Source organism: Mustela putorius, unplaced genomic scaffold, assembly GCF_011764305.1.
Source record: "Mustela putorius furo isolate JIRA1106 unplaced genomic scaffold, ASM1176430v1.1 tig00003859_pilon_pilon_pilon, whole genome shotgun sequence".
Lineage (NCBI taxonomy): Eukaryota > Metazoa > Chordata > Mammalia > Carnivora > Mustelidae > Mustela > Mustela putorius.
Window position 1 is genome coordinate 31,134,708 of NW_025422011.1, and position 27,580 is coordinate 31,162,287.

The 27,580-nt window shown below is 40.6% G+C and overlaps 2 protein-coding genes across 3 annotated transcripts in view; both read left to right on the forward strand.

The window, feature by feature from the left end:
* The window catches only part of GALNT18 (polypeptide N-acetylgalactosaminyltransferase 18), a 350,253-nt gene that overhangs the window by 238,089 nt on the left and 84,584 nt on the right, over nucleotides 1-27,580 (forward strand). For both annotated transcript variants that reach the window (XM_004751990.3, XM_013055819.2), the window contains exons 5-6: nucleotides 933-1,130; nucleotides 6,227-6,341. In XM_004751990.3, the coding sequence (XP_004752047.1) occupies nucleotides 933-1,130; nucleotides 6,227-6,341 (313 nt within the window). The remainder of the gene's footprint in view (nucleotides 1-932; nucleotides 1,131-6,226; nucleotides 6,342-27,580) is intronic.
* On the forward strand, nucleotides 16,169-16,810 carry LOC123387732 (60S ribosomal protein L17). Its single transcript, XM_045065822.1, has one exon. It carries the CDS (start codon nucleotides 16,221-16,223, stop codon nucleotides 16,773-16,775), a length of 555 nt encoding a protein of 184 aa, XP_044921757.1. The 5' UTR covers nucleotides 16,169-16,220; the 3' UTR covers nucleotides 16,776-16,810.

Genomic DNA, 27,580 nt, shown 5'->3' on the forward strand with positions numbered 1-27,580 from the left:
CAAGCAGGGATGGGGCACCTGACCCCGATATCCCGGCAGGGCTGGAGGGTGCACTCTGGCCAGCCCACTGTGTGTGGCTTTGCAGAGAGCAAGGGTGAGGAGGGCCCTTAATAGGAAGGAGCCGCCGGGCATGCACACCACATGGCTAGATTTGGGCAGAGTTTTACATAACACACTCAAATTAAGGCTGCAATGAAGCCGTTTTTTATAGTTGAAGTCCCCGCTTGCCATTTGTGACTATTTAAAAAGCATTTTCATTGGATTTATGGCCAGAAGAGGAGAGGGACACTTACTATTTCAAGCTGATTTGAATAAACAATTATGCAACAAATGCATTATTAATAAGAAGCTCATCATTCCTGTCTGCAAACACTTTACTTGCCTGGTGTCCATTGGGGCCTCCTGGCTCCTTGGAAAGCCCTCCTCCCCACCTCTCCGTGGGCAGTGGAGAACCGGTGGGATGGGGTGGCATGTCTGGAGGACGGAAGCAGCCATGAGTAACTGGTGAAAATACGTTTGTTCTCACCTCCATGGCTCTGCCATCCTCATCTGCCTTTTCCTCCTGCTTGATACAATGAATTTTAGCAAAATCAAAGCCCAAGTTGAAAGCTTCCCATGGAACCTCAGATCTCCTCCTTTCTTCTTGCTTAGGCCTTAAGATTTTTTTTTTCTAGTGGAAAAAGGGAAATCAAACAGACATAAGGATCTAAGGCACTAATGGTCTCTCAGCTCAGCCCAGGACGTGCTGCAGGAGTGGGGTGGAGGGGTGGAGATTAAACAGGGGCTCCTTCCCAGGAGGCCAGGAAACCTGCTGAAGCAGAGAGCCAGGTGGCTTTTTGCCTTTTTCTGCGGGGGAAGGAGCATCGGGGTCACCAGTCTGGTATTTACCCACCTCTGAAGGAGTGACCCTTCTCTCCCTCCCTCTTGCTCAGGGCTGAACCTGTGCTCACACGCATAAAGGAGAACCGGAAACGCATCATCTCGCCATCCTTTGACAACATCAAATATGACAACTTTGAGATAGAAGAGTACCCACTGGCCGCCCAGGGCTTTGACTGGGAGCTGTGGTGTCGCTACCTAAACCCCCCCAAGGCCTGGTGGAAGCTGGAGAACTCCACCGCCCCTATCAGGTAATGTGTCCTTACCCATGGGTCTCTCCACCTTATCTTCCATGCAGGGGCTCCCTTCCCAACTCAAGCCCTATTCCCCAAATTCCAGCCCCACTGTGGGATGACAGGATGGGGGTTGGAAGGGAATTACAAATGACCTTCAGTCACCACTTACAGGCCCTTTCTGTAGAACCATGGCACCCAGAATCCACTCAGAGGCTCAAAATTACTCATTTCAGCACATGACCATGGGACACCTGTTGGGGGCCAACAGTTGTGCCGGATGCCGGGGATCCAGAGTGATTAAGATGCAGTTCCTACCCCCAAAAGCCTGCAGTCTGGTGAGGACAGACAAAATAATTAGAATAGCAAATGATTGCTGGAGGAAACTGTGTGGAAAGTGGGGAGAATCTTTTTTGGAGACTAGGATTTGTACTTGTTTTTAAGTGCAAATAGTAGATTGCAAAGTTGGGGCAGGAGCACTCATAGTTGAAGACACAGTGTAAGTTCACGGACACAGAGGAAGTATAAAGGGACCTTTGCAGGGAGGAGCATGAGGAGGCAGCCCCATGCCATGAGGCCCGAGGGCCAGAGAGGCAAGATCGGACCCCACAACAGCTTGGATCTCTCACCACTATTTGAGTTTATCCTGTAAGAGTCCATTAAAAGTGGCTTCAAACTGCATTTCAAGGATGACAAGCTCTTTTTGCCTTCACTGTTGCCTTCACAGACTCCAGATGACTCCTCTGTTCTCTGGGTCAGGACTCCTGCAACAGCCACCCCACCAGTCCTTATTTCTGTCTGGTTAATCACAGACCAGGTACCTTTATGCTCTCTGCAAAGTCTTGCCCATTAAACACAGAGATGACACCAGAGGTGGCCTAGGGGACTATTCTTAGAATGAAAGAGGAGATTAGAAACTGATGTTGCTTTGTATTACATGAGGGAGAAAGATTATGAAAAAATCTAATTGAAAATGGGTGATTATTATCTGAGATCATATCCTTCCTTGCCAGAAGAAAAAAAAACTACATTCATATTTAAAACCGGGTGGAAGAGAACTATCTAGCTTTCCTGCAGTTATCTCTGTTACCCCCCTGTTAGCCCCTGCCACAATACTGTGTTGTGAAATATTTGTTCAGAGGTCACGGTGTGCAAGGGCCTTTCCCACACATGGTCTCATTTGCTTCTCATTATAACCTTGTGACAGCTCATTGTGTCACCCTTGTTTTATAAGATGGGGAAAACCCATAAGACAGAGGAAGGAGAATGGCTCTGTCAAAGGCTATGGGCAGTGGAGCCAGGATCCAAACCTAGGTCAGCTAGATCCCACATCGAGTTGTCATCCTTGTAGACACCCCCAGTTGAGCTCAGAACTGGCATGGCTGGAATTGTGCCTCAGCATGCTGAATGATCCTGGAAGGAAGATCCTTGCTGTCATGCAAGGAGAATTCTTGCCGAAGACTGCACTGATATTACCTGCTTTGTTCTGCTCATCTTGAAATGTGTTGGCCTAGTCATAGTAAACCAGTGTTCTACCCTTGACAGAGAATATCATCTCAGCCTCAAAGTTTTCATCACCTAATTCTTGTCAAAAATTTGGCCAAGAGAAATTATATTCATGGAAGTTTTGGGGGAAGAACTGTATTGGTTTTATCCCTAGATGAAGATAACCCCACAGAAAGCTGTGGATTATACAAATATACCTTGCCCACTTTGGCTCCTGTTTCTTTGGGGCTGTACGTCAGTGCTATGTCCACATGATGTAAGCTAGGAAAAGAGCCCAGAGATACTATTGCATTCTAAAGTGACATCTTTGAACACTGAGGTGCATGTGGCCCTTCTTTTCGCTACATCTGTATCTGTGGGGTGGTCCATATACACAATGGAATATTACTCAGCCATCAGAAAGGATGAATACCCACCCACCACTTGCATTGACATGGATGGGACTGGAGGGGATTATACTGAGTGAAATAAATGAAGCAGAGATAGACAGTTATCATATGATTTCACATGTATGTGGAACACAAGAAATAGCATGGAGGACATTAGGAGAAGGAAGGGGAAAATGAGAGGGAAATCAAAGGGGGAGATGAACCATGAGAGACTATGGGCTCTGGGAAACAAACTGAGGGTTTCAGAAGGGTGAGCCCGGTGATGGGTATGAAGGAAGGCACATATTGCTTGGAGCCCTGGGTGTTATATGCAAACAATGAATCATAGAACACTACATCAAAAACTAGTGATGTACTGTATGGGGACTAACATTCTAAAAAAAAATTAAAAATACAGTGATGTCTTTTGAGAGGTTGTTCACTATATCCCAAAGTGACCTCTACAAAGACTGACATGAGAAATTTCTTTCAGACTGACTGCTAGTCAAAGAAAATCTTGCTAGCCCCAAGGAATGAGTATATTTTCATGTGGGAACTCTAAATGTATTTCTAAGACACGTTTGTTCATTTTCACCTTGGCTGCCAGGAAGCTTAGCATCAATTTTGTGAGTCTCCTTTAAGGACTGTCAAGGAGGACCTAATGCTGCATTCTAACTAGGCCCAATTTGTTGTAAACTTTTGGCCTTTTCAGGCATTTATGTATTTTGTTTTTCATGGTATTGTACATTTTTTGTAAGCTATCTCTAATCCTTTGGGGAATGAGGCAGGGTATAACCCAATAACAGGTTCAGGCTGATTGGGTCCACTTCACACCCCAGCTGGTTAATAAGGAACAGACCATCCGAAGTGTCCTATGCTCATGGCACAGCAACTGTTTTAGAGTATGCTGTTCCCCTGAGTGGGTTTGGCCAAATGGGGAAGGCCCCTTCCTGCATGTCTTAGAGCACCATGTTGAAATATTCAACATTTTCAGGATGTCAAGGACAAGGTTGAGACTTGACTCTGCCCACCCTGCTGCTTTTAAATCACCGTGTGTTTAAAGAAGGGATTCTCTGGGCTTTTTCAATGTGCAAGTGCATCTTTTTTTTTTTTTTAAGATTTTATTTATTTATTTGACAGACAGAGATCATAAGTAGGCAGAGAGGCAGGCAGAGAAGAGAGGAGGAAGCAGGCCCCCTGCTGAGCAGAGAGCCCAATGTGGGACTCGATCTCAGGACCCTGGGATCATGACCTGAGCTGAAGGCAGAGGCTTTAACCCACTGAGCCACCCAGGTGCCCCACAAGTGCATCTTTTTAAATGATTTTTCAAGGCACCACTATCCCCACAGGTTTTCAAGGTTTTATATTATTTCATTCAATCCATGTGAGGTTATGGTTGATTCTGTTCCGTAGATATGGAATCGGAGGCTCCAGGAGTCTAGGAAACTTTTCTCAGGAACACACAGACAGGCAAAGGGTTGTCCTCATTAGCGGGCCCCTCCAAGGACAGGGTCAAGCATCCTCCGTTAGAGCAGGAACTCAGCCTAGTTTAGGGGGAGTGGATTGAAGTGCATTTACTGCCCTGGCTGCCCATGGTCTATGGAATGTGAGCCCATCCAGAATAAAATGCTGTGATTTGAAAGGAGGAGGTGAAGCAGGGAGCCCAAGGCTCTTGTCTCCACCGGAGCAGCCTCCTGCACGGGCATTGTCCAAAGCGACGACCTTCGAAAGAGCTCTTTCTCCACCTTGATGAGTTTCCAGTTTCAAAGATGGGTCCATTTGCATGTGACTGACAGTTTTCTTATAGCTGAGGATCCATCATTTCTCTTTTTCTTTCTTCCCCTCCCCGACCCCAACTCCTTCAGCCACCCCCTGATAAGATGCTATACAAGGGCTAGAGATGGTAGCTGTGTGTGGTGGAACAATTCAAAGTCCTTTGTGCAAGTTCATGGTCTCAGCAGAGACGCAGCCCCCGTGCGTTCATGCTGATTCTCCTAAGATGAATCACTCCTGGTGAAGTCCTGTGCCTCACCCGGCACCTGCCCACAGCCACTGAGCCCCATGCTCACTCTCTCACTCAGGAAAGGCCCTCCGGCTCCTGCACTCACTGGCTGTTGATGTGTGGCTCCGGCCTGAGACCCAGGCCCTCCACTCAGCCCCACCTGGAGGCTCTCTCCCCCTAGGGTCCCACAGGCACCTTCAGATCAGTTTTCCTAATAGGGAATGCTTCTTCCTTCTGAAAGGAAGAAGCTTTTTCTCTATGGCCCGTGTTGATGGGTGGTCCCCACCCCACCATCACCCAAGCCATAAGCAAGCTGGCATCCCAATTCCTCCCTCTCTCTCACCTGTTCATCTGTGTCTAAGTTCTGTGGGTTTACATTAAAATAAGACTTTAAACAATCCTTCTTACCATTCCCGATCCTCTGGTCAAGGACCTCATTATGTCTCACCAGACATAGCAGCAAGCTTCCCAACTGGATTCCTCTTTCTACCAGCCTCTTCCGGTCAGTCACCCCACAGCTGCCTGAGGGTTCTTTTCAAAAGCACAAATCTGTTCTCTCTATTTAAGTGTCTGTTTTTTTTGGTTTCTTTTTTTTTTTTCTTTGTTCACTTATTTTGTTTCTTAAATCCCATGTATGAGTGAAATCATAGGGTATCTGTCTTCCTCTGACTGACTTATTTCTGCTCATAACAAAGTCTGCTTAAAATTCCTCACTGACAGTCCTTTACCTCCAGATAAAATCCACATCATTTACCATGCTCTCCAAAGCCCCAACTAATCTTTCCAAGTGAACCAAGGTTTATGTGAGGAACATAAGCAGGGGACGTTAGTGTGGGTGCTCAGGTAGAAACAGAGACTGGCTGTGTGGTTCAGAGCTCAGGCGTCAGGGTAGCCGGAGACGCAGACACTCAGGCCAGGCTGGGGGGTTGAACACTCCTCCCCTGGACTGTCTACCCATTTCAGCACCATCTGGAATGACAACTGGCCCCAGGACAGGAGCTCTCTGCTGTGCCCTCCCCCGTCCCCCAAAGAAACAGCCCCCCTAAAGCAGCTGGTGAAGGTGGGCCTTCAAGGTGGGCGGGCCACTCAGAGAACAAGGTCCATACCAGCTCTGGGGGCAAACGAAGGGAGAGGAACAGATTCTCCTATAGGAAGGCCCCGCTGCTGGAACTCCTTTGGCTGTGCCCAGGAAGCAGCCCTTCTGCTAACTGCTGGCCTGTCTCTCCACACCCCTGCAGGAGCCCTGCCCTCATCGGCTGCTTTATTGTGGACCGGCAGTACTTCCAGGAGATTGGCCTACTGGACGAAGGCATGGAGGTCTATGGAGGCGAGAATGTTGAGCTGGGGATCAGGGTAAGCAAGAGTTCCCGCCCAGAGGACTTGGCTCAGCTCTCGGGAGAGATGAATGAGTCTAGGGGGTGGAGAAACGGAGGAAAGGATGAGGGTGACAGATGCATTCTGAATGTCTAGTTCTTAACCTTGCTCCATGTGTGTGATCAGGGCTGCTTGGGGGCAGGCAGGGGACCTATAGAATTTGGAGGAAGAAAAGGACTTCAGAAATTGTTTTGGCTAGGGCTGGGGACATGGGAGATTCAAGCTCCCTACTATGGGAAGAACCTCTTTGTTAAAACCAAACATAGGTTTCTCGGGGCTGAGCAAAAGTGTGCTCCAGGAAGAAACCTGCTGGCATCAAGGGGTGGTTGGATCAGAGTGACCTTCAGAGTCACTTCCCCTCAGAGTCACCTCCTCTTGGGATTTCTCACTCTGATATTCTCTGGCTCCTCTACAATAGTAGCCCAGAGAGCTTTCCTAAAGACTTTGTCAAGAGAGGGCTACGGGGGGCACCTGAGGACTCAGTCAGTTAAGCATCTGCCTTTGGCTTAGTTCATGATCCAGGGTCCTGGATCGTGGGTGGAGCCCGGCATCTAACTCCCTGCTCAGTGGGGAGCCTGATTCCCACCCCCCTCTCTGCCCCTCCCCCCATTCATGTTCTCTCTCTCAATCTCTCTCTCTCTCAAATAAATAAATAAATTCTTAAAAAAGAAAAGAAAAGAAAAAGAGGGCTATAGGGAAATAAACTTATGGGGCATAAGACCAAAACACAGCCAGGCTCACTCTATTCTGTTTCCTGACCCCAACACATGCTGGTCAGATACTCAGACCTGTTCATACCTTGTCCGATTCTTCTAGAGGTAGCCACCATCCTGCCCCAAATTAGAGGGCCTTTTTCAACTATCAACACATGATGCGAATCCACAACAGGCATCATTTAATTTCTTATCCCATAGGACCATAGGAACATTTTCTAGGCTCTGACTTTTTCTCCTGGGCCCATGTAAAGAGAACCCGAAAATGACTCCCCATCTCTATCACGTCTGAAGGACGCATGAGGTCCCATGGTAGTCAGCAGGAAAGTGATAAGAGACACAATGAAGGACCTCATCCTAGAGGGAAACCCACCCATCTGCCTGGGTTGTGGTCTTATCCTCACAGAAACCCCAACATTCAAGCTGTGGCTTATCTCCACAGTGGACCCCCTTGTCCTATCCATGGGGATCTTAATTTTAAGCAGCCTGACACATCCCCTCTGTGGCAGCCCTTGGAAAGGACCTTGAACCTGCTGGAGTTTGTGGAAATCATCCAAGATATCCCTCCTCCCTGTCAGCCCTCCACGAAGACCACTGCAACATCTGGCTGGTTCTGACCTATGACCCCACTCTTGCCTCTTTTTTTTTAGCGTCTGTGTCTCCAGTTCCGACTCAAGGACTCCAGCTTGGGTCCACCCTCCTCTTAACTCTAACTTCCTTAGACCTCCTACCCCACTGGGCAGCCAGCTGACCCTGGACAGACCTCGCCCTGCCTCAAAGGGAGACAGGTCACCTCCACGGACCATCTCACAACATCTGCAGGGGCCTGACCAGCCCCGTGTGGGCTGCACTTATTGCCCAGACGTGTAATCCTAGGGCTCTGACGACTGGCAGCAGGAGCAGCTTGTCCAAAGCTGAGCTTAGAAAATGCTTTTAGACACCCATATTCACTGAAGCAAAGGGAAATTGCTTTGAAGGCCATTAGAATGCCTGGGCTTCGTGGGGAGCTAACGGACTCACAGAGGACAGAGCCCGCATTGTCTCCCTGGCCTCTCCAGCTCCCTGGCCTCTCCAGCTCTCCCTACATCACTCATTTCTTCACCATCTCATTTCAGCACCACTCCTGGATAAATGATCGCCCCCAAACATACTATTTTTCACTAGGAGCTGCTGCCAGAAATTGGCAGAACCCCCTCCCATATGCGTGCTCTCTGGGTAAAGATGTTCGGGGACCAAGAGGAGTTAGACGCGTGAGCTCTGCTTCTCACTCTTCGCACACGCAGTCATGGGGCCGTGGGAGATATCTGGCTTCTCTGTGCCTCGATGAGAAAGCTGCTCTGGAGTGTGGGCTTGGGTGAGGCTTTCAAATATGTGGCAAAAATCTTTGGGTTTTGTGTTCAGGTTGTAAAATACAGTGCAAAACATTGCCTGGCATTTCTTTTTCTCCATCTCCTCCCTCCTGCTTGACAGAGATGATGGCACGTTGTGGTCATTGAAGGAAAGATGGTTTTTCAAGCAGGGACCCAACAGCCTGTTGTCTGGCAGAGCGGCAGACGAGGAGGAGCTAGTTCATTTGAATTCCAGGCTCTCCTTAAAGGGATGCAGAACTGCTCGTCGTCCCCGAAATAGATTTGCACATTTTGTGGGGCTGTTAGTGCCTTTCTTTCGTGTTTTGTGAGTTCACATCTGAGTGCCTCCCCTTCCTTATCTAGGATCCCCCTAGACAAGGTGCAATGATTCCACAGGATTGTTTGTAAAAAAGACAGACCTTGTTTTTCTCACCTCTTTGAGTCAGAGGCAACTTATTCCAAGTCCTTACCCATTTGGAACCCAGAGTTGTTTGCACAGTTATTCGCAACCTGCTCTGGCAGCTAACTATGCCATCCGTCTACATCCCTAAAAAGTAGTTCTTATTAGAAGACTCCTTTTATTCAGATGAGGGAATGGTGAAATTAAGAGTTTATGTATGCATACAACTTATAAGTGGTAGAGAAAAGATTCAACCCCAGATCTTTGTGATGGGAACGCCTAGAGAGATATACCACAGAATATCTAGGATAAAAATCCTATGAGCATCCCCCGCAAAATGATTACAGTGACCATGCAGTAATTCCTTCTACTCTCTTCACAATCATGTCTACTGAGTCCCTATTCTTAATTTGTGCTCCTTTCTAATAAGTCTTTTTTTTTTTTCTGATTTCTACTTCCACAACTCAGTGGGGAAAAGAAGAGAGTTGCTATGGGCAAGCAGAATGAAAAGAGCGAGATAATAAGAGGACGTTGAATAGGAGAGAGAAAGATTGTATAGATGATGGCTACAAATATGCTAGAATATATAAGAGAGCATTCAAGAGGTGGTAAGAAATTAAGAAATTATTGGAGACAATAAATAAATGGAGTTGACTGCCCTCAAATATATGTTGAAGTTCTAACCTTCCATCCAGGTGAATATGATCTCATTGGAAATTGGGTCTTTGCCCATGTTAATCAGGTGAAGATGAGGTCATACTATGTTACAGTGGCCCTAATCCAATATGACTGGTGTTTTTAGAAGGAAAATTTGGGTACAGACAGGCTCAGAGGGAGGATGACCATGTGAAGGCAGAGGCAGATTGGAGTAATGCCAGGGAAGGCCTGGGGCCACCAGAAGCTGGAAGAGGCAAGGCAAGATCCTGCCCTAAGGCTTTAGAAAGAGCATGGTCCTGTCAACACCTGATTTCAGACTTCTAGCCTCTAGATTTGTGAGAGAATAAATCTGTGGTTTTAAGAGAACCCGCCTGTGTTGCGTTGTTATAACAACCCAAGGAAATTAATACTGAGACCAAAACATGAGTGAAAATAGGAACCTATAGGGACGCCTGGGTGGCTCAGTTGGTTAAGCAGCTGCCTTCGGCTCAGGTCATGATCCCAGCGTCCTGGGATCAAGTCCCACATCGGGCTCCTTGCTCGGCAGGGAGCCTGCTTCTCCCTCTGCCTCTGCCTGCCATTCTGTCTGCCTGTGCTTACTCTCTCCCCCCCCCTCTCTCTGATAAATAAATAAAATCTTTGGAAAAAAAAAATAGGAACCTAGAGAAAGTATGAAGAACCTGGTGACTTTAGGCTTATGATTTCTTAATTTCATGGAGTACAGAGGACAGGATACAAAGCCTCAGGGTTTCCCAACATGAAGAGTCTCATATAATAATCCCCTGATTCCCCATTTTACCTCTCACAAAACTAGTACTCCAAAGACCAATTATCTCTGTGTAAGATGAGCTAGAAATACTCCCACCCTCACCCCCAGAGTTAGGGTAAAAATTGCCTTCCTCAATTTTATGATGAGAAGAGAAGAAAAATTCTCCTTTGTGAATCCCTCCCTTGGATTTATAACATAAAATCAAAATACTTCATGGTCCAGAAAATCTCAAGAGCAGAATTTAACTTAAAGTTGTTGGAAGTTCTTAGGCATCTACAAAAATGTATACAAACCCTCTCTGGGGAAAGACCCCTTTAACCCAGGCTATAAAACTTCCCACGGCCAGAGTTTCAAGGAATGTGAATTCACCTTTTTAAAAAAATCACAAGACAAGGGGAAAAAAAATGCACCAGAAGCAAAAGCACTGGACAGCCCAATTTGTTCTACAAAATCCTCAAGCATTGATTCTATCAGATGCAGGATATGAAATAAGTTGTATACTAGGTTTAAAAAAAATAGCAGATGGGTGGGGCGCCTGGGTGGCTCCGTCAGTTAAGCATCTGACCACCCTCTCTGTGTGCCTCTGACTCTCCCTCTCTCTCTCTCTCTCAAGTAAATAAATCTTTAAATAAATAAGAGATTGGAAAAATAAATAAGAAGAAAGAGACTATGAAAAAGACCAGTCATATTGGGATAAAAATAGAATCCCAAACATAATAAATATAAAAATGGGGATGCCTGGGTGGAGTTGAACACCCAACTGACTCTTGGTTTTGGCTCAGGTTATGTGATGGAGTCATGTAATGGAGCCCCTGGTGGGCTCCACGCTCAGTGGGGAGTCTGTTTGAGTTGCTCTCTCCCTTTCCCTCTGCCCTTCCTCCCACTTGTGCTCCTTCTCATTCTTTAAAAAATAAAAAATTAAAACAAAAATGGAAATTAAAAGCTTAATGGATTGATTAAATGTTCAGACGGACATTGTTAAAGGAAAAAATAGTACATTGGGAAATAGACCTAAAGAAATTATTCAAAATCAGCCCAGAAATACAAAGAAAGAAATAAGAAAAAAAAAGAGAGAGAGAGAGAAAGAGAAAGAGACTGAAAGACAGGTAGAATTGTGGAAAAGTGTCTAAACATCTTAGAATTCCGATGGAGATGGTAAAAAGTGAGGATTAGGTAAAAGCAATATTTGAAGAGATAATGACTAAAAATGTACCCAAGCTCGTAAAAGATGCCAGTCCTCAGATTCAGAAAGCCAACCTGTCCAAAGTAGGATAAATACAAATATATTCACACTTAGACATGTTATAGTGAATGCCAGAGGCAGAAAGAAAATCTGATAGCAGTCAGAGGGAAAAGATAAACTACCAAAAAAGTAATAATAGAATAACAGGTGACTTTTCAGTGGAAAATAAAAAAAAAGGAATCCAGAAGACCATGGGACAATAAATATTCTGAGAGAGAATAATTGTGAGCTTATGTATGTATGTATATGTGTGTGTATATATATGTATATATATGGACTCAATAAAAATATCTTTTAACTAGGGTAAAAGAAAATCATTTTCTAGAACATAAAAACTGCAAGAGTTTGCCACTAACATATCTTCACTAAAATAAATTATAAAGGGTACACTTCAAGTATAAGGAAAATTATCCCAGAAGGAAATCTGAAATAAGAGAAGAATACTTAGCTCAAAAAGTAGTAAATTTATGAGTAAATCTAAAGAACTGTTGATGGTAAATAACACTATTGTAATGTCTTGTGGGATGATTAAAACCACAATGCATGATGACAATTGCAAATAAGTTGGGAAAGGGTGATTGTAATTAGAGTGTTCTAAATGCCTATATGTTAATGAGGATGGAAAGGATACTGGTTGACTTTGAATTTTGATGAAATAAGCATATTAAAGTTTCTAGGGAAGCCATGAAAAGCATAGATAAAGTATAACTTCCAGAGTTGTAGGGGGGGAAAATAAAATATGAAAATGGAGAAATAGAAACAGAAGGGATGGTACAAAGAGAAAATATATGAGATGGTAGAAATTAATCCAAATATATGAGTAAATACATTAAGTTACACAGGCTAAGTTAAAAGACAAACATTTTAAAATTATAATTTTTTTAAATTATCTGTAAGCTATTTATAAGAAACATGTCTGAAATGTTAAAATACAGAAAGGTTAAAATCTAAATGTATAGAAAAATTATTAACAGGCAAATGTCAATGAAAAGAAAATTGCTATACTTATATTAATATTAGAAAAAATATTATTACAACATATTTTAGCACAAATAAAGATTTCTACAATGTACAGTTCACCAGGAATATATAACAATTATAAACTTTTATGCACCTAATTGTGCAAACTTGATTTATATAAAGTAAAAGTTGACAGAATTATAAGGAGACATCAATAGCTCCACTGATGTAGTGAAAGAATTTACTAAATTTCTCCAGGTAAGTGATAGACCAACACCATTACTAGCTTGAATCTAATGGGATATAGAGAGCCCTGCCATCTAACAACTACAAGATTCAACAAATTTCAAGGATTAATATCGTATAGAGCGTATTCTTTGACCACAATGTAATTCAATTAGAAATCCACAACTAAAAATTACAGAAATATTGGAAATTATGAAACATTTCTAAATAACTCATAGGTCAAAAAGAATTTATACTGGAGATTTGAAAATATTTTGAACTGAATGATAACAAATATGCTATATATTACATTATGTGAAATTTAGCTAAAATAGCACTTAAGAAAAGTTGTAAATTAAAACAGTATGGTATTGGCATAAAATCAGACATGAGTCATTGGAACAGAATGGAGAGCCCAGAAATAAACCCACACATACACAGTCAATTAATTTACAACAAAAAAGTCAAGAATATATAACAGACCAAGGACAGTCTCTTTAAAAAATGGTATTGGGAAGACTAGGAAGCCACATGCCAAAACTGGACCATTTTCTTACACCACACACAGAAATCAATTCAAAATGTATTAAAGACGTGAATGTAAGACCTGAACGCATAAAACCCATAGAAGAAAATGTAGACCATAAGCTCCTTAGCATAGGTCTTGGTGATGATTTTTTAATTTGACACCAAAAGCAAAAGCAAAAAGCAGAAATGATCGAGTAGAAATACATCAAACTAAGAACATTCTGCACAGGAAAGAAAACCTATCAATGAAGTGAAAAGTCAATCTACTGAATGGGAGAAAATATTTGCAAGTCATATATCTGATAAGAGATGAATATCCAAAATATATAAAGTACCATAAAGCTTAAGAGCAAACAATCCTATTTAAAAATGACAGAATATCTGAATAGATACTTTTTCACGGAAAACATCCAGATGGCCAACAGACACATGAAAAAATGCTCAATGACACTCATCATCAGGGAAATCTAAAACAAAACCACAATGAGATATCACCTTATACAAGTCAGAATGGCTGTTATCAAAATGACAAAAAATAATGAGGATTGGCAAGGATGTGGAGAAAACAGAATCTTTGTGTTGAAGGGAATATAAATTGGTGCAGCCACTATAGACAACAGTATGGAGGTTCCTCATACTGTACCATATGATCCAGCAATTCCACTTCTGGGAAAACAAATATGTTGACTTAATAAGATATATGCATTCCTATGTTCACTGCAATATTATTACAATAGCCAAGATAAGGAAACAACTTAAGCATCCACCGGTGGGCAAATGAATAAAGAAAATGTGGTGTATATATTTATAATGGAATGTTATTCAGCCATTAAAAAAAATGAAATCTTGCCATTTACAACAGCATGGATGGACCTCAAGGGTATTATGCTAAGTGAAATGAATCAGATAGAGAAAGACAAATACCATATGGTCTTATATATATGTGGAATCCAGAGAAAGAAAGGAAGGAAGGAAAGAAGGAAGGAAGAAAGAAAGAAACAGGATGGGAGGAAGGAAGGGAGGGAGGGAGGGAGGAAGGAAGGAAGAGAAAGAAAGAAAAATAAGCTTGTAGATACAGAGAACAGATTGGTGGTGGCCAGAGGCAGGGGGTGGGGATGGGAAACATGGGTGAAGGGGGTCAAAAGCTATGAGCTTCCAGTTATAAAATAAGTAAGTCACAGGAATATAATGTATAGCATGGTGACCACAGTGAATAATACTCTTGCATATTTAGAAGTTGCTAAAAGATGGAAGACCATTCCATGCTCTTGGATCGGAAGAATAAACATTGTTAAAATGTTTGTACTGCCTAGAGCAATCTATACTTTTAATGCCATTCTGATCAAAATTCCACTGGTATTTTTCAAAGAGCTGGAGCAAATAATCCAAAAATTTGTATGGAAGCAGAAGAGACCTCGAATCGTTAAGGAAATGTTGAAAAACAAAAATAAAACGGGGGGCATCACACTACCTGATTCCAAGCTTTACTACAAAGCTGTGATCACCAAGACAGCATGGTACTAGCATAAAAACAGACACATAGACCAGTGGAACAGAGTAGAGAGCCCAGATATGGACCCTCAACTCTATGGTCAAATAATCTTCGACAAAACAGGAAAAAATATACAGTGGAAAAAAGACAGTCTCTTCAATAAATGGTGCTGGGAAAACTGGTCAGCTATATGTAGAAGAATGAAACTCAACCATTCTCTTACACCATACACAAAGATAAACTCAAAATGGATAAAAGACCTCAGCGTGGGACAGGAATCCATCAGAATCCTAGAGGAGAACATAGGCAGTAACCTCTTCAATATCAGCCACAGCAACTTCTTTCAAGATATGTCTCCAAAAGCAAAGGAAACAAAAGCAAAAATGAACTTTTGGGACTTCATCAAGATCAGAAGCTTCTGCACAGCAAAGGAAACAGTCAACAAAACAAAGAGGCAACCCACGGAATGGGAGAAGATATTTGCAAATGACAGTACAGACAAAAGGTTGATATCCAGGATCTATAAAAAACACCTCAAACTCAACACACACAAAACAGACAATCATATCAAAAAATGGGCAGAAGATATGAACAGACCCTTCTCCAATGAAGACATACAAATGGCTATCAGACACATGAAAAAATGTTCATCATCACTAGCCCTCAGGGAGATTCAAATTAAAACCACATTGAGATATTACCTTACACCAGTTAGAATGGCCAAAATTAACAAGACAGGAAACAACATGTGTTGGAGGGGATGTGGAGAAAGGGGAACCCTCTTACACTGTTGGTAGGAATACAAGTTGGTGCAGCCTCTTTGGAGAACAGTGTGGAGATTCCTCAAGAAATTAAAAATAGAGCTTCCCTATGACCCTGCAATTGCACTACTGGGTATTTACTCCAAAGATACAGATGTAGTGAAAAGAAGGGCCATCTGTACCCCAATGTTTATAGCAGCAATGGCCACGGTCGCCAAACTGTGGAAAGAACCAAGATGCCCTTCAATGGACAAATGGATAAGGAAGATGTGGTCCATATACACTATGGAGTATTATGCCTCCATCAGAAAGAATGAATAGCAACATGGACGGGACTGGAAGAGATTATGCTGAGTGAAATCAGTCAAGCAGAGAGAGTCAATTATCATATGGTTTCACTTATTTGTGGAGCATAACAAATAGCATGGAGGACATGGGGAGTTAGAGAGGAGAAGGGAGTTGGGGGAAATTGGAAGGGGAGGTGAACCATGAGAGACTATGGACTCTGAAAAATAATCTGACGGGGTTTGAAGTGGCAGGGAGGGGTGGGAGGTTGGGGGAACCAGGTGGTGGGTATTATGGAGGGCACAGATTGCATGGAGCACTGGGTGTGGTGCAAAAATAATGAATGCTGTTATGCTGAAAATAAAAAATAAATTTAAAAAAAGGAAGTTGCTAAGAGAGTAAATCTTAAAAGATCTCAACACAAAAAAAAAATTTTTGTTCCTCTTCCTCTCAGCGGCCTGGGGTGACCTCTGAAAATGGTTCGCTATTCGCTTGACCCGGAAAACCCTACGAAATCATGCAAGTCAAGAGGTTCAAATCTCCGTGTTCACTTTAAGAACACACGTGAAACTGCCCAGGCCATCAAGGGTATGCATATCCGAAAAGCCACCAAGTATCTGAAAGACGTCACTTTGCAGAAGCAGTGTGTGCCATTCCGTCGCTACAATGGTGGAGTTGGTAGGTGTGCCCAGGCCAAACAGTGGGGCTGGACACAGGGTCGGTGGCCCAAGAAGAGTGCTGAATTTTTACTGCACATGCTTAAAAACGCAGAGAGTAATGCTGAACTTAAGGGTTTAGATGTCGATTCTCTGGTCATTGAGCACATTCAGGTGAACAAAGCCCCCAAGATGCGGCGTAGGACTTACAGGGCTCATGGTCGCATTAACCCATACATGAGCTCTCCCTGCCACATTGAGATGATCCTTACTGAAAAAGAGCAGATTGTTCCTAAACCAGAAGAGGAGGTTGCACAGAAGAAAAAGATATCCCAGAAGAAACTGAAGAAACAAAAACTTATGGCCCGGGAGTAAATTTGCACAGAATAAATGCAAATAAAAATAAAAGAAAAAAAAAAAAAAAAAAAAATTTTTGTAACTGTGTAAGGTGACGGATGTTAACTAAAGTTGTGATCATTTCATAATGTATACAAATATTAAATCAGTATGTCATATACCTCAAACATTAAATTAAATGAAATTAAAATATTTTCCAAAAAATAAGAGAAATTGTATAGTATCCCACTCTTAGAAAGAAGAGTTTAAGGTTAATGAGATAAATATATAAGTAGTTAGAAAAAATATCTGAATAAAAACTGTAGGTGAAATAATGAAGATATGAACATAAATTAATGAAATACATATTTTTATGACTTGTAATTCATTCTGACATGTATAATTCATATCTGATATATATGTAAAAGATATATAGAAGATATATATATATATATATGATATGTAGAAATGACTAAAAAAAACAAAGCTTCATTCTTTGAAAATGTTAATCAAATTGACAAACTTTTACCAGGATTGAGAGAGAGAGGGAAAGAGGTGCCACAACCACAAATAAACAATATTAAGAATGGAAAAGGAGAAATGATTATAGTTGATATAGAGATTAAAAATGGAAGAGTATATTGTTAACAAGTTTATTCAAAAATGTGAAAACAAATAAAGAGAACAAATTTATGGAAAAATATAGTTTATAAAAACTGCCACAGGAAGAAATTAAAAACTGAAATTGTTCCATAACCATTAAAGAAGTTGAATCAGTAGTTTAATATATTCTCACAGGTAAAACACTAGGATGATGGTTCACCACCAAGCACTGCTAAACGTTTAAGGGATGAAAATATTCCAAACTTATGCAAGCTATTTGAACGTAGAGTTGAGAATAGATACTAAATGCCCAAAAGAACAGTGGCTTGGATCTCTTCTAGGTCCAAACATCCAGGAAGATCCCTGGGTTTACAGAACAAATATATATATGAGAGAGAGTGTGAGGTGGGGGCAGGGGGAGGGGCAGAGGGCGAGAGAAAGAGAATCTTAAGAAGGCTCCATACCCAGTGCAAAGCCCCAAGCAGGGCTCAGTCTCATGACCCTGAGGTCATGACCTAAACGAAATCAAGAGTCAGACACTTAACCAACTGAACCACTCAGACACCCCAGCACAATTAATAATATTCTGAGTCATGAAAAAGTCTGAATTGTAGACTGTGTACTGTGTTCAATAAAACAACAAGAGCACAACATATTTAAAAATTTCTTTGGAAAATGTAAAACTTGTTAAATTTCTAATATTGAAAGAGACAACTTCTCAATTATGTAGAATTGACATATAGAAATATATAGAAGCCTAGCCTGACTATTCTTTGAAATCAAATTCTTCCACATAAGTAACAGCTGTCTCCACCATAGAAGTAGGAAAGGGAGGGAAGGATGTTACTACCACTGTGCTAGTGCCCTTCCTAGTGTCCAGAGCAGGCGGTTGAAGGAAAGAGAGCTCTCCTCTCCCTCTTGGCTCTGGCTCTCTGTAATGGAGCACAGAGAAGAGTCTTCCAGATAGGACTCCATTGGACATCCATTTGGACATACCCGCAAGTCACCAACTCCTTGTCTGGATGTCCAAGCTTTACTCATTTGGGAGTTTCTTATTGGTATTTTGGACTCTCTGTCTTGGAATGGTCACAATCGTCATTCTCTTTAAAATATTGTCTGCTATTACACTGCCTCTTGAACAGCTTTTTCATCCTCTAGATTGACTGACCTTTTACCACCTGCTCCAAAGGCTGGATCATTTCCTTTATTCTGTCTCACCCAGATTACCCAAACCCTCATGATAGCCTTGCCTCTTTTAATTGTTCTTGCTTGGCCTCATCATAAGGTCTAACTGAGTATAGAATGATTCTCCCTCTTCTCCCTATATAACTGACCAAAATCTAGGGCAATAAGATGTCCAGCTGACTGGCTCCTCTTGTTGGCCCTGGGATCACCAAGAAATCAGTCAAGCTCCTCCTTATCTGGGTATCCTTTTTTAATAACTAAATAAAGCAGGAATTTGCATTGGAGATCTCTCAGCGCCTCAGACAAGAGACTTTATTCTGTTTCTATGACATCTTTTTATTGTCTTTGTCTACCAGTTTTCATGCCCTCTCTTCAATTTTCTTTCTTAGCCATGGAGAAGATAGTATCTCTCTATCTATACTTTAAGAAAATGCCAATCACTATTCCATAGGGCCTGTGGGATGAAGGAAGCAAAGAAGGTTATAGACACAGTAAGAACAGATTTCACAAACTGCATAGTCATCAGAAATTCCCTAGTCCTTGGACTGGGTTCATCTGTAGCTTCTATAATCAACTAAGGAATGATGGCAATGCCTTTCATATGTATTTTCAAATTTTTTTACTATAATTATCCTATTTACTACACACAACAATCAAGTGCTATTGGCAAGTCAGATAGTATCTAGAAGTGTTATAAGATTAAAAATATTTATGTTGGGGCACCTGGTGGCTCAGATGGTTAAGCGTCTGCCTTCAGCTCAGGTCATGATCCCAGGGTCCTAGGATCGAGTCCCACATTGGGGTCTCTGCTCAGCAAGGAGCCTGCTTCTCCCTCTCCCTCTACAGCTCCCCCTGCTTGTGCTCTTTCACTCTCTCTCTCTCTAATAAATAAATAAAATCTTTAATTATATATGTATACATATATATTTATGTTGGTCAGAAAGGTAAATTCATCCTTATGTTTTATTATCTCATTACTATAATTATTTTAACAACAAAGAAAGCAAGAAATTAATTTAAATACTTTGTAAACTACAAAGGGATCTATATAAAACATATAATTGTATTATGCATATAGATATATGTGTTACATAAATATACTACCGTGCCATTTATATGGTGCTTTGTTTTTTAAAGCATGTTTTAATTTATATTATTATAGTCCTGCTAAACTTTTTAGATGACACTCAGGAGTCTATATTGTAAGCAAAGAAAACTGACTCAGGCTGACCTACAGAGAAAAGAAATTTATTGGAAGGTCCTTAGATATCTCAAAGAAGTCTAATAGTCTCAAAGTCTCAAAGACCTCCTATAAGAAGTCTAGAGATGCAGATTCAGGAAAATAAGTGGAAACCTAGAGAGAATAGAGAGCAGAAACCATAGCCAAAGCCAACCAGTAGGAAATAATGTATTTAGGACTGACACCACTGCCATGGCTAGGTGGTTCTGCTACTAAATACTGGGCACAGGGCTTGGGTCTTGGTGACATTCACGAAGATTCAGAGTCCTTGCTGAGAACATACAGTTGGCTAAACCTGGATTATATGACCATGCTTTAGCTTCAAGGGGAGATCATATATGGCTTCTTTTCAGCTTCCTTAAGCTCAAGAATTACGTAAGTTGTGGTCCCTTATATAACAAGGGGATTTAGAACCTGAGTTCAAAAGTCCTCTGCAACAGGTAATCTAATATCTAAGGTATTGTGCTCCATGCTCCAGATAGTTTATGAGAAATGGAATCTCAAGCAAAAACAGAAACACTTCTTTATTGCAGACAATTTCAGACATATGCAAAAATAGAATGGTATAATAAAGTGCCTTGCATCCATCACCCAGTTGCAACATTGTGAATGCACAGATAATTTTGGTTTTAATCTCTACCCTAACCCAATCCTGCCTCAACTTCAGTTATTTTGAAGCAAATCCCAGACATCATATCATCAAAAAATATTTCAATATACATCTAAAATAGATAAGAATTTTTTAAAGAATATAACCACAATACTATTTCAGTCTTAAAGTGTTGAAAAGAATTCCCTAATACCATCAAATATTATGTGTTCAAATTTCCTTAATTGTCTCATTTTTTGTTTTTCAGTTTGTTTGTTTGTTTGAATCAAAATCCAGTTGGTTAATATCTTTCTTTTTATTTATTTATTTTTTAAATTTTTAAAAATTTTTTTTATTTTCAGCATAACAGTATTCATTGTTTTTGCACTAAACCAGTGCTCCATGCAATCCATGCCCTCTCTAATACCTACCACCTGGTTCCCCCAACCTCCCACACCCTGCCGCTTAATATCTTTCAGGTGTCTTTTAATCTACTGAATTTCTCCCTCCATCTCCTTTTTTCCCTTTGTAATTTATTTTTAAAGAGATGAGGTTATTTTTGCTATAGAGACCCCCATAGTACAGATTTTCTCAATTGAATTTCCCTGATGACATTTAACATGTTCTCCTGACCTGTATATTTCTGCTAAATTGGTAGTTAGATCTGGAAATGTAGGTTCAGTTTTGTAGCAAGAATATTTCATAGGCAATATCTGTATACGTCCATCATGAGGTGCATCATGTCTAGTTCATTCATTAGGGTTTGCAAAATGATGGTATTTTATTTTTATTAAAGATTTTATTTTTTTTAAAGATTTTATTTATTTATTTGACAGAGACAGAGATCACAAATAGACAAAGAGGCAGGCAGAGAGAGATGGAGAAGGGAGAAGCAGGCTCCCCGCCAATCAAAGAGCCTGATGTGGGGCTCAATTCCAGGACCCTGAGACCATGACCTAAGCCGAAGGCAGAGGCTTAACCCATTGAGCCACTCAGGCGCTCCATTCTTACTCATTTATTAACTGGAATAACTTTTTTCTTTTTTTGTATATGTATTTTTTATTTGAGTATAGTTGACACGTAAGGCTCTATTGGTCTCAGGTATACAAGGTAGTGATTCAACAAGTTTATACATTATGCTGTATTCACCATAGGATAGCTACCATCTGTCCCAATACATCACCGTTACAATATCATTGACTGGATTCCTTATGCTGTGCCTTTTATTCCTATGACTTACACAAAAAGACATTTACAATCATCCATTTTTTGGTTGCCTGGAAGTACAATAAAATTCATTTGGAAAAATCAGAATAAAGAACTTTATAACAGCTTTCAAAAGAAAAAAGAACTGATTTTCTACCATCTTCCAAAGGGAACTAATTATTCTTTTTAGTATTATTATGAACTTATGGATTTAAATATGTTGGATGTATTTCAATTTATTACATTTAATATCCTTATTAATTTGCATATTTTCACCTTTGGCTGTTAGGAACCTGTGATTCTTTAGTGGCTTCCTGCTATCGGGATGTTCCAGGTTCATCTATACATTTCCTATTCCAGACCTATAATCAGCCATTTCCCTAAGGAGCCCAGTTTTCTTTTAGTGAGTAATGGTATTTAAAATCACAGTCTGTGGGGCACCTGGGTGGCTCAGTGGGTTAAGCCTCTGCCTTCGGCTCAGGTCATGGTCTCAGGGTCCTGGGATTGAGCCCCGCATCGGGCTCTCTGCTCAGCAGGGAGCCTGCTTCTCCCTCTCTCTGCCTGCCTCTCTGCCTACTTATGATCTCTGTCTGTCAAATAAATAAATAAAATCTTAAAAAAAAAAAAACAGAAAGATCATCATGAATGCCTGGAGTATTTTCTCTCTACAAAAATAATAATTTCTAGCTCAGACTACTTAAAAGACCTAGAAACATGGACCAAACCAGTAACAATGAACACCCCTAGTGCCCAGACTGTGATTTTATTTATTTAATTTTATTATTATTATTTTTTAGATTTTATTTATTTATTTGACAGAGAGATCACAAGCAGGCAGAGAGGCAGGCAGGGGCTGGAGGCGGGGGAAGCAGGATCCCTGCTGAGCTGAGAGCCTGATGCAGGGCTCAACCCCAGGACCCCGAGATCATGACCTGAGCCGAAGGCAGAGGCTTAACCCACTGAGCCACCCAGGCGCCCCCATGATGATCTTTCTAATTCAAATGTAGAACTAGAGAGTTTCTACTTCACCTTATCAATCTTACATTTTTATTTCCCTTCTCCCATGTCAAAAATTCTGATTCTTAATGACACCAACACAATTACTTGTTTCTTTTATTCCCCCGTATGCATACAGCTGTCTCAGAATACTAATAACAATGCCATCACCAACAATATGATTGCTAGAAACAGTTTAATTCTTTTTTTTTTTTTGCCTTTCTTCTTGCCATTTATATTCCACTAGAGAAAAATTACTGTGATTTAAAGTCATGTTGAATAGTTCCTCTCTGTGTTATTTTCCTACCAACCTAATAAACAGGTTCATTTCTTTCATCTTGCTTTTGATTTTTAGGCATTGTTTTTTCATATTTAACTTTTTATAATTCTATAAATTTTTACATAATTTCAAAGTCAAATCTACAAACCAAGTATATTCATAAAAGTCCATATTCTGTCACTGTCCTCTGTTTTCTTACTATGTCTAATGTAAACATTTTGTTTGCTTTACTTTACCCTTCAAAAACATATAAGGAAATATTGTACATATGTTCACATCTCTCCGTGTAATGTTAATGGTAATTTAGTGTAAATGGTAATACTCTGTGTACACTTTTCAGGACCATGGTTTTCTTGATATATGCTTTTTTTCTGAAGATCACTTATAATAGTATATAGAGATTTTGCCTCATTGCTTTTTTATAGCTGCATAGTACTCCAATGTGTGCATGTTCTATAGTTTATTTTACCGGTTTCCTCTTGAGGGCATAGTGCTATAACTAATAGTCTTGTGCCTACACATTTTCACATTTTTACTGGATTATCACTTGAACAGATTCCTGAAAGCATAACTGTGGGTCAAAGGGCAAATGTATGTGTAATTTTGCTAAGACGTCCTCAAATATCCCTCCAAAGGGGTAGTACTTTTTCCACCAGGAACAATAAAGGTTCTTGTTTCCCCATAGTCAACTAACAAAGTATGTTGTAGACTATTTGGGTTTTTGCCAATCTGACAGATGAGAAATGGCTTTCAGAGAAGTTTTAATTTGCATTTCTCTTATTAAGAGCTAAGTTGAACAGCTTTTCATATGATTAAGGCCATTTGCATTTCTTTTTTCCATGAGTTTTTCATATCGTTGGCCCATTTTCCTACAGGATTGTTAGTCTTTTCTCTATTTTTAGAATCTCTTTACACATTAGGGATGGTAATACTTTGTCTGTCATATACATTGCAAATATTTTCTCCCTGTTTGTTACTTGTCTTTTGGTTTTGCTTCTGGTGGGTTTTTTTTTTTCATTTTGTTTGTTTTTTGTTTGTTTGTTGTATTTTGTTGTTTTTTGGGGGGGGTTGTTTGTTTGGTTGGTTTTTGTTTTTGCCATGCTGAAACCTCTTCCCTTCCTTTTCTTCTTCTTTTTTTTTAATGTAAGCAAATGTATCTCTCTTTTTCCTTCTTGCTTCCAGGGTTTAGTCATAGAAAAACTTAACCACATTAGGTTATAAAGAAATGCATCTGTTTTCTTCTGGCATTTGTGTGCTCAAATATTTTTCTCATTTTAAACTCTAGTTCATTCAGAATTGATGTTGATGTATGGTATGAAGAATAGACTCAATGTCTTATTTTTCTGTATGGCCAACCAGTTATCCTAACACCTCCTATTTAAAATGACATCTTTTCCTCACCACATTGCAATGCTACCTTTATCATATGCTAAATTGTCATGTATATATTTGAATCTGTTTCCACTGATTTGTTGGTATATTTATGTACTACTGTCACACAATTTCAATTTTATAGCCTTTGTGTTATGTTTGTAAGTCTAAGCTTTAAAATGTTTTTTAAGTCATGCTTGTAATTTGGCTTGCCAACTGTGTCCTATGGGGATCTTGGATTTGAAGGAGAAGATCCATAAGAGACACAATGTCATCATTCCCTCTTCTTTCCTGACTTGCTTTTAAAACACTTCATGTCAGGACTTATGGCTGCTTAATTTTCATATTGTTGGTTGGAATCTAGTATGCGCTTAATGAACAGGTTTTGAATTTGAAGGTCGGACAAGTATACGAGAATGTATTTTATGTAACTTAAAAGGTCAGAGTTATGACCTTCGGAGGTGGGATAGAAGTTGTAATGGATGTGGTTATCAATCCAATATAAGAAACAAATATTAGAGTCATTTTAAAAAAAGAAGTAAGGGGGCGCCTGGGTGGCTCAGTGGGTTAAGCCACTGCCTTCAGCTCAGGTCATGATCTCAAGGTCCTGGGATCGAGCCCCACATCGGGCTCTCTGCTCAGTGGGGAGCCTGCTTCTCCCTCTCTCTCTGTCTGCCTCTCTGCCTGCTTGTGATCTCTGTCAAATAAATAAAATCTTAAAAAAAAAAAAAAAAAAAAAAAAAAAAGAAGTAGGGATGCCTGGGTGGCTCAGTTGGTTGGACGACTGCCTTCGGCTCAGGTCATGATCCCGGAGTCACAGCCTGCATCGGGCTCCCAGCTCCACGTAGAGTCTGCTTCTCTCTCTGACCTTCTCCTCGCTCATGTTGTCTCTCACTGTCTCTCTCTCAAATAAATAAATAAAATCTTAAAAAAAAAATAAAAAAAATTTAAAAAGAAGCAATGCCCTATGGAATAATGACAGCCCCCCCAATCCTATAATAGGATATGAACATGGCCACCTCTTGTTCATTGTAAAGATCATTGTATCTTTGTATCATTGTAAAGATCTATGGGATTTAGGACCATAAAACTAACCTTAATAGTGATGTAGCAGTAACTATATGTGAACTCTTGTCCTAAGTGATTTATATTTATTAACTCCCTTAATCCTTGCAGCAACCTGCAAGTGATGCAAATACTATTATCCCCAGTTACAAATGGATACACTGAAGCACAGAGCAGGGATATAACTTGCCCTTGGGCACACGACTGGAAAATGGTAAAGCTGAGATTTGAACCCAGGAAGAATGGCTTCAGAAGTCATTATGCCTTATATATGTAGGCAAGGTCTAGTGGGCTTCAATGAGAAATCTGACAAAATTTCTCTCAACCTTCTTGTGGGTTCATTTTTTTTATGCATTCATTCATCCATCCTTCATCCCACTTGCTATGCTGGGAAACTAGAAGCAAATGACACAGACCCTGCCTTTGAGTCGCTCTCAGTCTAGCTGGAAAGACCAACTTACCATATTCTAAGTAAGAGGCTGAAATAAAATTATAGAAAATGTCATGAACTTAAACAGGAGGCTTTGACTCCTTCCTCCATCTAGACTTTAAGGACTTCTGGGACTTTGATCCACTAATGCCAACTGTAGTATGTACATAACTCAGAAAGCCTACTCACTTTGAATTAGGATATTCCTAGACATTTTTTTTAAAACAAACAAAAAAAATGTAAACTGTTATTCTTTTTCCAAACCATGAGTAAAGATAATAAACACAAACTAAAGCATCAAATAAATACGAACCCAATAAAAATATCTAAAACTAAAAAAATTGATTGAAGAAATAAATATTTACATAATTTACATCTGCAAAATTTGATTCAAGTAAACCAAACTCGGTTGGAGTAATGATCACAAAAAAAAAAAAAAAAAAAACTCTGTGACAGAGGCCATCCATAACTGTAACATGTGATGTGGATTTTTAAAAAAGTACTGATAGATAAATCATTATGTTAGTTATAAAATCAATGTAAAAATATTAATCCAATGAAAATAAATAAATTGGAGAATCAGTATAACAGGAACTGTATTTTAATTATGCTATATAGAAAATCAACCAAGAGGATTAAATTGCTTAAGTGACATTTACTCCAGAAAATACCTTCTGGATGAAAATGAATCACTATGAATATAATCTGGATTAAAGTACTAAGTCAGGCACACTTTGCTCACCATCAAAATGGCAAGAATGAAAGATCCTGTGTGCATTATAGTAGCCCCCGGGGAGGGAATGACCACTCCCCCCCATGGAAGCTGGCTAAGACTTCACAGAGGAGGAGGCATTTATGTGGGGACTCTGGGGAAGGGTATGCATTTTTAAGGCAGGGAAGGGGGAGATGAGTGTTGCAGAGAGTTGTGGTGATGTGTACAGTGACAGCTGAAAATGCACATGACTCTAGCTGAACTCTTGGTCAGTGACATAAAGTCTTGGGCAAGAGAAGAGAGTTCCTATTTCATGAAACAGATGCATGCCCCATAGCTGATAGTGGTACTAGCTGCAGTCTGGAGGGAAGGTGACAATAATAATAATAATAATAATAATAATGGGAAGAGCTCCCATTGATTGTGTGCTATTGGCTCATCACTTTGCATATAGCATTTCATTAATTTTTACATGAGCCCCATGAGGTCTACATTGTTATCCCCACTTTTTAAATCAGGAAGCTGGAGGAAACAGGATAAAATACCTCCTGAAATCACACAAGATGAGAACCAGCCTGAGGGTCTTCAAGACCTTATCACTGGGTCATGTTCCTTAGCCACCTCTGCCAGCAGAGTTGAAAATCTTCCATGGCATAAAGTTTACTTTCCTCGTTTGGCCAACATTGCTTTGGAAAATGACCATGGTACCATTCTAGGGCTTGATGGCTCGGCCCAAATCCCTCATGCAAGACGGGGCCTTGGTCTGACAGTCTTTACCTGAGGTCCCGGGGTGGGGGGGTTCTACACTGGAGGCGTGATAGAGACAGCTGAACCAAAAGCCAGAGTCCAGAGAGTCAGAAAGGAGGGAGAGGGAGGAACTACCAAAGGAGAGGAACCAGAAACAGACGGGAAGCCAGAAATCTGAGTTCAGGAAGCTGGAGACACCGAGGAGGAAGAGAAATCAGAGAAGGGTGTGCAGCAACTGCCTAGAACAGACATTGCCATTATTTGAGACTTCTACAAAATAATATCCTTGGTTAAAGGGCTTCAGGCTTCACTAGCAGTACCCACAAAAGAGGTCCAGGCAGGTTAATGTGTGCTTGTCAAGCTTGCTGTGTACCGAAGCAGGTGACAGGCTATATGGTTCCCCTCCACCCGGAGGCCATG